General features: G+C 44.0%; 1 protein-coding gene across 6 annotated transcripts in view; it reads left to right on the top strand.

The window, feature by feature from the left end:
* Nucleotides 1-11,595, top strand: part of LOC144052371 (C-type mannose receptor 2-like) — an 11,907-nt gene extending 312 nt beyond the window's left edge. Inside the window, exons 2-22 of one of the 6 annotated variants that reach the window (XR_013294213.1) lie at nt 1,948-2,174; nt 2,241-2,350; nt 2,526-2,638; nt 2,706-2,768; nt 2,865-3,020; nt 5,383-5,465; nt 6,595-6,715; nt 6,781-6,813; nt 6,891-7,061; nt 8,209-8,328; nt 8,405-8,521; nt 8,590-8,622; nt 8,684-8,830; nt 9,016-9,159; nt 9,337-9,471; nt 9,551-9,699; nt 10,085-10,208; nt 10,271-10,345; nt 10,412-10,478; nt 11,254-11,306; nt 11,378-11,595. Coding sequence is in view for 5 of the 6 variants with exons in the window: in XM_077566362.1 (XP_077422488.1) it covers nt 1,948-2,174; nt 2,241-2,350; nt 2,526-2,638; nt 2,706-2,768; nt 2,865-3,020; nt 5,383-5,465; nt 6,595-6,715; nt 6,781-6,813; nt 6,891-7,061; nt 8,209-8,328; nt 8,405-8,521; nt 8,590-8,622; nt 8,684-8,830; nt 9,016-9,159; nt 9,337-9,471; nt 9,551-9,699; nt 10,085-10,208; nt 10,291-10,345; nt 10,412-10,478; nt 11,254-11,306; nt 11,378-11,456 (2,300 nt within the window). In the remaining variant the exon portion in view is untranslated. The other 5 variants (XM_077566362.1, XM_077566371.1, XM_077566379.1 and 2 more) reach the window with 5 other exon arrangements.
* The last annotated feature ends 439 nt before the right edge of the window (nt 11,596-12,034 follow it).

The raw sequence follows: 12,034 nt of genomic DNA, 5'->3' as shown, positions 1-12,034 counted from the left end.
AATTCATTTGTAGCTTCCCAGTCTGCACACCCGTGTCCAATCAGTCCATTAACGGATAAGTGAATGAGCAGCAACAATAAAAAGTGTTGAAGAAATAATTCAGTCAATTATTCCTTTAGAATGTAAAATAACTAATTTAAAATGAGCATGGTCTGCGTTTAGGAGCTTCATAGCAGAGGGAATAAAGGACTTTGAATACTGATTGGTTTTTCCTTTGGGGCACATTAGAACGTCTGCCTGGAGGCATAAGAGAGAATTCCTGAGATGGGACATACATGATCATTTTAGCTAATGATACTTCTTGCTAGCTTAGCTACTTGGTCTTCCCAAATTGTGCCCAAGTCTCTCTGACAAGCTCCAATAATCTTGGAACACACTTTGACAATGCGATTCAAGCTATTCTTGTCTGTGTCAAACACACGCTGCCTACTCTAAGTCAAACTTCAAAATAAAGCTGGCCAAATAATACATTGACAACAATGCAATATTGTTGCCTGATTTTACTTTGAAGTCTGCCTACATGGTGGCGTGAACGCTAGCTTGACTACTTCCCTTTGGCATTTTGGCTCGCATACTCGACGTTTGTATTGAAATGACATATTTTCTACCACCATTATTGTAATGCCACCCCTAAAGTATATTAAATAGCTAATTTAGGACACGAAGAAACTACAAGTTAATTACACAGTCATTGCACGATAGGGTACAATTTTCCGGCGTTCGTGGCTAGTAGCTAACTGTTAGCATAGCTGCAACCGTAATTGCTTGGCTGAGCTTGCTTTTCTTAATGTTTTCAATATTGTGGACTTATGCTACTTTGTAATCCATTCTCCCTGTTTAAACGAAGGGAATTTGCCTTAAATTGCACTTAGATGTATTTTTCATTCAAACAAATACATGGAACTTTGCCTTCATTTATAATTATTTTATAAAACACTAGCTTTAAAAAATTAAATATTCAAAATGTCCAATTGGACCATTTGGATTTTACAAACACAACTTCAAGTGCATTACAAGTGCAATATAACTTAAGGCAGGATACCTTGTTATTTTATTCATGGACCATGTATAAAAAAAAGGTATGCATCTCGTCTTATATTGCACTTAAAGTGGTGTTCCTAAATTAGACATTAGACATTTTGAGTATTATTTTTTTTTTAATGTAATGGTCAAAAGTAATTTATAAAATTCAGACAAAGTTCTATTGATCTGAATTCAGTTTGCTTGCAACCATTGTTTAACGGCTTTCAGCCGACTTTCAGCCTTAAGTGCCAAAACGACAGGTACTTTTTAACTGTCCTAATGGAGTTTTTAGGCAAAAAAACAAAAAAGACCATTTCAAAGCTCGAGAAGACGGAAGTGTATGCTTGCAAACCTCCGTTCACTCGTCCCAATTTCCAGACAGAAAAGGAAGATCCAAACGGACTTAAAAGAGGCTCAAATGGAAACGTTTCTTTCATTTATTTTGTCAATATCCTGAAACCGAGGGAACGGACAGAAGCAATCACGAAGCTTGCCAGCGGACGTACGTGTAACCAAACTAATGGAGTGATGGCAAAATGAAGCTTCATGAAGCACTTGTGATTTTTTTTAAGTCCCCTAGATGGCGCTCTTGGTTTAAATATAAAGCCTAGTGCAATGGAAATGTATTAAATTTCCACTGCGTCTTCCAACCAAGAGCACCATCTAGGGGACTTAAAAAAAATGACAAGTGCTTCATGAAGCTTCATTTTGCCATCGCTAGTGACGGCCATTTATGAACCTGCTTCTATCCCCAAATGACCCCCTCAGCGATGGAGTTGGAATCGAAAATGCTTTTGAACCAAACATACTTGTAGGCTAAATGCTACAAGCATAGCATTCTCCCCCTTCCCCATAATGCCATGGGGTACCGACTTGTGCATGCGCAAGGCAATTGTGCTAATATGTCAGAATAATCTCCAAAAGTGTCACCAGCCGATGGGAGGTCAACATGTGATATGGCCAACGGGTGGGACCGGCACGGCTCCAGCTGCTACAAGAAGATGAAGGCCTTCAACGGTTGGCTGGGGGCCCGTCACCACTGCGTCTGGGAAGGCGGCGACCTGGTCTCCCTCACCTCGGCGGACCAGGAAACCTTCGTCAAGGAGCAAATGGGCTACGACACGCTGTTCTGGATCGGACTCTCCAATCTGGTGAGACGGAAGCGCAAGAGTCCACTCTGCTGGTATGCGATTGACAACCGGGATTGGTCTCCACAGAAATGCGACAGGGCCTGGTGTCAATATGAAGCGGGAAGAGAGACTCTGACGTGGTCCAACGCCCGCGTAACGGCGACCTACGCCAACTGGGACGGAGGTCATGTCGGAAGGTAAGAAGCTCACGTCTTGGCGTCCTTTGATTGTCAGGCGGGACAACATCAAGATTTTGGGACCCGTTTCCAAAATGTGACAAGGGAAAAAAAAGGCTTTTGTTGACTTTTCATCAGAAAGGAGAGAAAAGTCTCCAATTTGTCCCGTTTGTCAGATGCGTGTCTCGCTTTCCAGCACTTCTCCCGACAGCTCCAAAGCTGAGTCCTGCGCGTACATCCTCAATGGCAGGTGGAGACGCGGCCCGTGCACATTCCGGTTGACGTACATGTGCGAGCGGTCGCTGAACGGTAAACCTGCATGTCCGTCATGTTGACTTTGAAAGGAGAAAGGTGCAATCGTGTCGTCTTCCTGCAGACTGCCCGGACGGACGGATGTGTTCCTACAAAGACTACGGTTACGGTTACAATCGAGTGGACAGTGCGTCTCAGCAAGGCTTTTTTTATTTATTTACATTTTTTATACTTGCACCGCCTCGTCATGCTTTTCTAACGAAAAGTTTGTTTGTGGCTTCAGCTTTCGACTGCGACGCTGGCGGCTTCCTGTACGGTGACTCTTGCTATTATGTTGGGGACTCGGACAAAACTTGGCAGGCATCTGAGGACTTTTGCCAAGCACAGAAAGGTCACCTGGCCAGTGTCCACTCAGAGCATGAGGCTAAATTCTTGGCTGGTGAGTGTCAACCGACCAACTAACCAACCGACCAACTAACCAACCAACCGATGATGCCAGCTGTAGTCCCACAATGCTTCACAGCATTCATGGGCGCAGATGGCATTGTGCAGGATGGGGGGGTGGGGGCTTAAGGTTGTATTTGGTGCAAGCCAGTGGTGTAATCCAGGGTATACGCGGGTATATCCATTTCTTTTTCAGTCAATATTGAGTAGCCGCTTGTAATTCCCCCCGTGATGCACACCGTTCAGCCATGGCCTAGCGCCCCCTGCCTACACTGATTAGATTGGCTAACTTTTGGCATGAGGACTGATGAGTAGTGATGGCAAAATGAAGCTTCATGAAGCACTTGCGATTTTTTGAAGTCCCCTAGATGGTGCTCTTGGTTGGAAGATGCAGTGGAAATTTCATACATTTTCATTGCACTAGGCTTTATATTTAAACCAAGAGCACCATCTAGGGGACTTAAAAAAATCAAAAGTGCTTCATGAAGCTTCATTTTGCCATCACTACTGATGAGCCAATCAGAGGCAGAGTAGGGCGGGTCATGTTGAGGAAAACTATCCTTCAAATGCTCCCCCTGAGCCACAACAGTGACCCAGAAATGTGGCTCAGGTGAACTGACTTGGCCCTCGTACACGGGATACTTGGTCATGTTCCTGGGATGGACGCTGCTGGTTACACACTAACCAAATGCTCTAGTTAAGTTTAACAGTTGCTAGATGCTGCTACTTGATTTTGAAAGTATCGGTCAATTAAAACACAAGAATGGGGACAAATAGTTTAAGATTCCGCACAAAACAGTACTGAAGTCTCACAACAGTTTTTCACTATTTTTGTTGATTATTCACTAGGGCTGGGACGAACGATCCACTTCTGTCACGATCCAATCGGGATCCTGATAGATGTGGATTTGAAAAAGGGATCATCATCATCCTGCCAGGATGGCCCGTTTTTCACTCCAACTCAAATTCAGGAAAGTGATATTAGCATGCATTTTCAATTTCATCTGCAGCCATGCTTTAAACATTGCATTTGAAGCTGCACCTACTTTGTGTGGGGCATTCCAGGGAAGCACATATTCCAGGGGGTGGGAGGGAATCTGTTTGTGTTTTGGATTTTCCTAGTGTTTGTTCTCGTTCTTTCTTTCTTTTTTATATCAGGCACTTTGTGTTGCATTCAAAGTATGGAAGGTGAAATCAAGATTTGATGGATTGATTGATCCTTCCATCTGTTTTGGAAATTCAGGGGGAAAAACAAATTGAATGAATTGCAAGACATGTTGATCATGGACACTTGGAAGTTGTAACGCACCTGTCTTGTCAATGAAGTATCGCGATACCACTTAATGGATCGATACTGCGGATCGTGTGAACATGTATTGCCAAACGATATTTTGTCCCAGCCCTATTATTCACTAAATATGCTCATTTGTTTTATAACATACTTTGTTTGCCTCATGATAAATACATTTGGCATGATTTCAGGTTGCTTGTGTTATCAAACTGTTCTTAACAAGTCATGATGACTTCATTATTGTGAGCAAGTACAAATAACTGCTTTTTAATTCTTACATGTCATTGTTTTAAAAGAAAGACAATTGAGAGTATACCCACTTCACCACTGGTGTAAACTCTTAATTCCAACTCTCAGTGGAACTTGAACATAGCGTCGCACACTGTAAAAAATGAGGTGTAAGGCCGAGTCACTCTCACGATCCAAGATTGACAACCTCCACAGACCGAAACGGCAAACGGCCTTTCCTCTGCCTTCGCTCACATTTGCATGTAATAATGAACCAACTGGTTGGGGCATTTCTATTGCCGTTGTTCACAAACTCTGAATAGACGAGCACGTCGTCGGCCCTCATACCGCGACGACATGCTTTCGGAAACAACTTCGAAATAAAAGCGCTACAATGCATTGATCTACCCATACTACGTGGTAAGGTAAGGTTTATTTTGAAATTGGGTTTCTCTCAGCGTTAGCCCCGTGTACTATCATTCATTCTGTCGTTAGCTTGACTATGAATATCTTGGCGCGTATCTGAGGCAGAAATGACGAGGACTCGTTACAGCTGTATTATTAATAATCGTTTTTGTACAATTATGCCAACTTTGCAATTGTGGAGGGTAATACACCAAATCGTAATTGAATTTCGATGAATTGCACAGCCCTAGTTGAGGCAAACGCAAAGTTACGTCGTGGCCTTCAAGTTCGGTCTATGGAGGGCAGTTTCGTCACGTACTGTATTACGAAAGTTGATCAAGGACAGTTGGTTTTTAATGATTATTGTATAGCCCAAATTTCAAATATGACAGAATTGCATAATAGGTTTTTATTATGTGTGCTTTTCCTCAAGATCACATTGGACTATACCATACCATAGGACTCCGTAGGAACATCAACAACAGCATGTATGAGTGGAGTGACGGAACACCTACAGTAAGTGAAATGTTTGCAGTGCTCCCAAAATGTTGCCATTTGGCCCAAGTGAAGATGTCATATGAGAAGGTACACTTCAGTCTTGCATGGAAGCCTCGAGCGCGGACCCGGGTGGAGCCGCCGCGGGTGCAGATCTTGGTGGTAGTAGCAAATGTTCAAACGAGAGCTTTAAAGGTCCAAGTGGAGAAGGGTTCCATGTGAACAGCAGTTGAACATGGGTCAGTCGGTCCTAAGGGATGGGCGGGCGGCGTTACGAAGGGAATGGCGGGTGCCCAGGGGTCGACATGGAATGGCGGGTGCCCAGGGGTCGAACTTCTGGGAAGTCTTCTTTTAATTGCTGCACTTCTTATTTATTCAATTTAAATTTTATCTCATGACAATGTTTAATGATCCTGCCGTTAGTGTATCGATATATTTATTGCAACAAAGACCACAACAATATATTGCAATATCGATTTTTTCCCTTTACCCCTCGCGACGACATATATTTAAAGTGTGAACAAGTATAAATAAAGAATTACAAAAAAAACAACCAATTACATTTCCCTTCTGGCCTTGGCAGCTCGCCACTTCAGGGACATTGCAGTCAGTGGTGAGTTCGATATGGACACCTCAGAACAAAGTGTCCTACCCCGTGCACCTACAGATCTACGCTATCCGTGTAGGGTCAATATTAAATATGAATGAATATACAAGTCAGTATTCTCAAGAAAAGAATCATTAACTCTTTGACTGCCAGACGTTTTCAGAAATGGGTTGTCCCCAGTGCCAGCCGATTTTAAACATTTTGACTGATCTTTCAAGGTCCACAGAAAATTATGTGTTTGGACTATGGAAACGCACATACTACCAAATGAAAGATTGGACTCATCTTTCATCAGAAAAAAAAAGTTTGTTTCTACCTTATTCCGTTTTTCAGTAATCAACAATAGAAAATGGTTAGTTTCACCTCTGTTTTGAAACAAACGTCTTTTAACGTCTTTGGCACTCCTCCATAGGATTTTACTAAACGTTATTTAACGTTTTTGGCAGTCAAAGAGCTAAAGTTGTTTAGGAGTAAATTTGGTGGGAAGCCATCCAGAGTGTAACATCAAATACGCTCAAGTCACGTCTGACATGTCGTCCACAGGACTGGATACGTTGGCTTTTTGACAATCACGGATACAAGCGGGAGGATTGCGTATCGCTAAGTTATAGTGGACAATTTGTGGACTTCAAATGCAACTACAATTCATTCATCTGTAAAAAAGGTACGTCAGGAACGCAGCCTTTGCACTTAGCTCTCTAATATCTGATCCCTCTCGCATCCTTGCAGAAAATATCCGAAGGTCTCTTCTTTGGCCGCCAGGTGGGCGTCCTACCCTGCAGTCAACACATATGCGGTCTCGTCACACGTGCCCTCAAGTGACTCGGTCTAGCTTGCAGGCTGGAGTGACAAGTGTGGCTGGTGGTGGGTGGACAACCCCTCCAACGACTTCTGCTACCTGATGGGCCGCAAGCCCATCAAGACCTGGAAGGAGGCGCGAGACGAGTGTGTCCGCCGCCAAGGCGACCTGCTCAGCATCACCGACTCACACGAGCAGGCCTTCATACAAGGTACGCTGTCTGCCCGCCCTTCCGTCCGTGTGTCTGGTCGCCATCGGCAGTGTTGGGTTAGTGTTTAGGATACCATCCAAAACAAAGTGAGGCGTGTCCCACATCAACATAAGTGTGTTGCACCATAAAGATAACGGAAGTGAACCCCAGGAAGAGTCCTCGGAGAACCCGGGTTACCCAGAATCTTATTTCTGTATAAAAGGAAAAAATGGTAATAGAGATTGATAAAAATAATAATAATCCAACATTGCAGCCATGACTAAAGTTTTGGGACTCCAGCAGACCACAATGAGAGCCATTATCCACAAATGGTGAAAACCGACAACGGTAGCCAACTTTCCAAGGGTGGCTGGCTGGCCAACCCACCAAAATGACCAAAACAGGGATGTGATTTTTCCGCTAAGTCGCGGAATTCCGCTTTTTTTACCCCCCCCCCCCAAAAAAAATCAGTTTTTTATTTATTTATTTTTTTTTGGTAGTTCATTGTGTACGCACATGACTCCGACAGATAACATATTCTGCTATAACAAAGACATTTGTGGTATGCTCTAATATGAGTTACTTTTCAACTTTTCATTTGGTCATGATACAATTATTTGTTCATGAAATTTGAACTCTTCAACATTATTTATGTGTTAACTTGGTAATCACATTAGTTAGATATGATCATATTCTCAGTGATAGTTTTTAAAAGCAAAGGCAGTCCAATGTTTTTGAATGTGACTGATTTTGAGTTGACTAAAACTGCCATTTTATATGGGATAGTTCAATATACATTGAAAATTCATGCTGTTGTTTTGTCTATTTCTTTGTCATGTGAGTGCATTGAAAGTACTTAAAAACACGGAAAACCCATGAGCTGCGGGGGGCCCCCAGACCCCCGGCTAAATTTTCAGATAATTTCACTTTGGTCAAATCACATCCCTGCCAAAAACATCCAAAGTACTGCAGGGCTCCCGAAATTCCCGATGGCCACCCAATGATGATTGTAGTTTTTTTTATTTATTCCAGCAGTTTTTCTCTGCCCGTTGTTTGTCTGAGCCTCCATGAACGTCGTCTCTCACTCTCTGTTAGACGCACACACGATGCAAGAAGTTGAATGTCAGATGCGTCAATGTCTTGCTCCTATTTTGCCTCGGATCCAAAGGTCTCTTGGCATTTCTGCCGCGCGCACCCTCTCTGTGGTTGGGCGCATACGTCACCATCGCCGAAGACGGCGGCAAGTGGACTGATGGATCCCCGTTGAGTTACGTCCACTTAAATGCAGGTCAGTCTAAAACCCGGCCGATGTTTGACAGCGTGGAGGAAGGGAGGAGTGTTCAGTATCTGCCGCCTCCTTCCAGATAATCCTGGTGACCCCCCTGGTGGACGGTGTCTTTCCTTACTCACTGCCAACGGCCGCTGGAAAGTTGACGACTGCCAGAAAAAAAGCGGCTACATCTGCAAGAGAAGAGGAAAAGGTCAGATGTGTGACACGCGGCCGATTCTCATGGCGTGTCGATGCCCATCTTTGGCTTTTGTCCTGCAGGAAAAACTCCAGAGCCTCCACGGCCTCATGACGGTAAGTCTCTTTCAATGGTGACTTGAAAAGAGGCAGAAATGACAAGATGGTTCTTTCGCAGGCTTTATGGAACGCCTTGTATGCCAGAACTCGCCCCCCAACCTCTGGTGTCTGGGTGAAGATCAGGATGAAAGGGTCATCCGCATCCAGTCGGCCTTTTACGGACGAAGGAGTGGATCCGTTTGTCCAGCCGTCGGAGGATCCAACGGTAAGATGCGAAAATCCACGAGCAATCTTCAAGGCGCTTCGTCTTATCATGTGAGGGTTCAGTTCTTGTTATCCCAAAATATGAAGGAGTTGGAGGAGTTTGCTTTGTCAAAGACGTTCAGTTGCAACGCCGGCCGTGGTCCCGGGAACATCAACTGGGCTTAAGAGGTGTGTTGTGGCTTGCAGGGAGCTGCACAGTGGAAGGAGTCCTCTCTCACTACAGGAGACATTGTGACAAGCGGCGCAAGTGCCACATTGCGCTTTTGAAGGAGACGACCTGCCCTGCCGTCTCCAAATACCTGGAGATGGTCTACAGCTGTGAACAGAAGGGTGGGCTTCGCGTCTCACTGTCTGCTGTTGGTCTGTTGAAATGCAAAACAATCGATAAGTCTAAACAATCCCCAAAAGAAGGAATCTGCCGAGGGGCAGATGGCCAGGGCCAGACATTTATTGAATAAGGCCCTTAAGCATCTGTTTGGCACCAATATGACTTTTGCTTGTCTGCAGTGTGTCTTGACAGTCTGGGCGTCGCAAACAGAAGCATCGCAGACTGGCAGTTTAAAGCCTCCTCCTCTATGAGCGCCTTCACCCCCGAGAAAGCCCGCCTGAACGGGAAGTCCTGCTGGAAGCCGTCAGAAGATGGTATGTAGTAAATTGAGAGCTACGCCTTCCGTGCTGGCAATTTGGTGTCCTGAGGGGATCTCATGTCCGCCTCCTCCAGCCAACGGCAGCTGGATCCAGGTGGAACTCGATGACATGAGAAAGGTTACGGGGATCGTGACCGAGGGCTGTTCTGAGTACTGGGGCTTCAAACTGGAGATGAAGCTGAGTGTTGATGGGAGAACCTGGGCTACGCACCCGGACGGGCAGGTGAGCGGGCGGCCAGTCAAGTGTTGAGTATTTAACCTCTAAACTGGTTGTTTAGGATGAATTAGCCACCACAGGGCACTCGGGTGAGAGAGAATTGCAAGTCTTCAGTTGAACTCAACCATTGAAGCAACTCAAAATGCAGCCTTATTTGCATGGGCAGATTTACAGTTTGTCGTCATTTACTACTTGCACGCTGCAGGCTGAATGATGAACGGAGGACGGAAAAACAGGAAGCGGAAAAACAGGAAGCGGAAAAACAGGAAGCGGAAATACGGCGCGGCCTTTCAAATGAAAAGCATACGTTTCACAATAAGACAACCGGACTTCAGCCTCGTCGTCCAAACTGTTGTCATTAAATGCAAAAATGGAGATGTTCTATTTGTAGTTTATCGGCGGCGGGACTCGCGTCTTCGGCACCCCCGTGTCCACAAAGTACATCCGCATTCTACCGCTGGAGGTGGGTGTTGACTTCGGCCTCCGCTTTGACATCTTAGGATGCGCGCTTGACGGTGAGCAAGACGAGACGTCGCCGCTATCATTGCTGGGAAAAACAACAACAAACGTGCTTTAGGTTCATCTTGTGTCCGACAGATGCGGCAGCCTGCGGCAGAAAGTTCAACAGCCTCCACTTCACCAATTGGAAGATGTGAGACACACTTGACATGACCTTTCATGACGAGGTTGATTTCACCCCATTCATGTCTTGTGCTAGCTTCCACTGTCCACCAGAATGTGCCAATGCCAACCACAAAGTCTTTGGAACGTTGATCTACGACGAGGTACGTGCTCGCATGACCCGCTAGTTGATTTCTTCGTGACTGCGACTTTGTGTGAGTGCAAGATAGAGAGAGACCTATGTGGGGCCAATACCGATTATTGGTAGCCAGAGAGGCCGATAAGCAATATTTGTAGCTGATATTTATGTTCACTACTCACTTTCACTAATATTGGAATAGAAAAAAACCTCCAACGATATGCCAATTGAACAACTTTGCAAAATATTGGAGGTATTTTTTCCCCATCTTTGTCTATAGAATATGGAAGTCTATTGCATTCGCTTTAAAAAAAAAAAAAAAAATTAAATTAAAATCCTGTTGTATTAGATTTTTTCCCCTGTTTTATTTTATATATATTAAAAATATTCAAACAGAAAAAAAATCTGAAAAACAGGGTGGGAAATTATTCAGAAAAACAAAAACATTGAAAAACAGAAACACGGGGAGGAATTATTTACTGAAACGGAAAATTAAAAAAAAAAAAAACTCAAACCCAACACACAATAACAGAAATGGCTTCAAATTTTATTTTTTATTTTTCCTAAGTAAACAATACGTTTCCGTACTAGACATGCATAACAAAGAGTTCAGGGACCTCCCAGGGTCATTAGTCCATCTTAAAAAGTTAAACAAAAACTGAAAATGGCAAGAAATGGTTCCCTGAAGTCAACGCAGTTTTAAATGAATCTATTATCAGCCATAGGATTCTTCAAAAAGGCCCATGGCGATATTTGTCAAACTGCTGCATATCGAAGCTAATAATCCTTATCTCGTACAGGACCCAACAACCGTGTCGGCCTCGCCGAGGACTGCGTGGCCATGTCGCGAAGGGTGCGTGCAGGAAGGAGCAGTTGGAAGAACGCCCGCACCATTCACTGAAATGGATCTCTGGTGTCTTTCAGACTGGAAGATGGAAGCAGATGTCCTGCGCGCAAGTCAACGGCTTCATGTGCAAGATGGCCACAGCGCATTATGGAATGAGTCAACATGTTGGTTGAACAAAATGAAATTCAAATGAGAACGCGTCAAACAACCCCGAGCAACAACCACCCTTTCCTGGATCTTCACAGAAAGAAAAAAAAAAACAAAGAGTCCGGAAATAAATGATCACATAACTCTCTGGCAGTCTGGGTTCTTTGCAGAAAAAAAAAGTCTGGAAAAAATCAATATAAACAAAATAACTCTCTGGGAGTGTGGGATCTTCACAGGAAAAAAAAAAGTTTGGCAATAAATAAATACAAATCTAATAACTCTCTCAGAAAATAAAGTCTATAGAAAATTACATTTTTGTTGGACCGTGCACAATCTTACCAGGTCAAAGTTTAACTTCTCAGAGCAGAACCTGCAGGACCCCCGCACTTAATGAAGCATTCGCGGTGCACGTTTAACCTAGAGCTACGAAAATTTGGACACATGTAACAGCCTATGACCTACAAAAAAGTATATTTGTGCCATATGCTAAACCAAACAGGAAGTCCGTCGTTTTGATTTCCTTTGGAACTTGTTGCCATTTTTTGGGCTGTTTCATGGGGTCTTATTTCTCCTACAGAATTTATCCG

This window comes from Vanacampus margaritifer, chromosome 1 (genome assembly GCF_051991255.1).
Source record: "Vanacampus margaritifer isolate UIUO_Vmar chromosome 1, RoL_Vmar_1.0, whole genome shotgun sequence".
In the NCBI taxonomy this organism is placed as follows: Eukaryota; Metazoa; Chordata; class Actinopteri; order Syngnathiformes; family Syngnathidae; genus Vanacampus; species Vanacampus margaritifer.
This window is presented reverse-complemented; position numbering and strand designations above follow the sequence as displayed.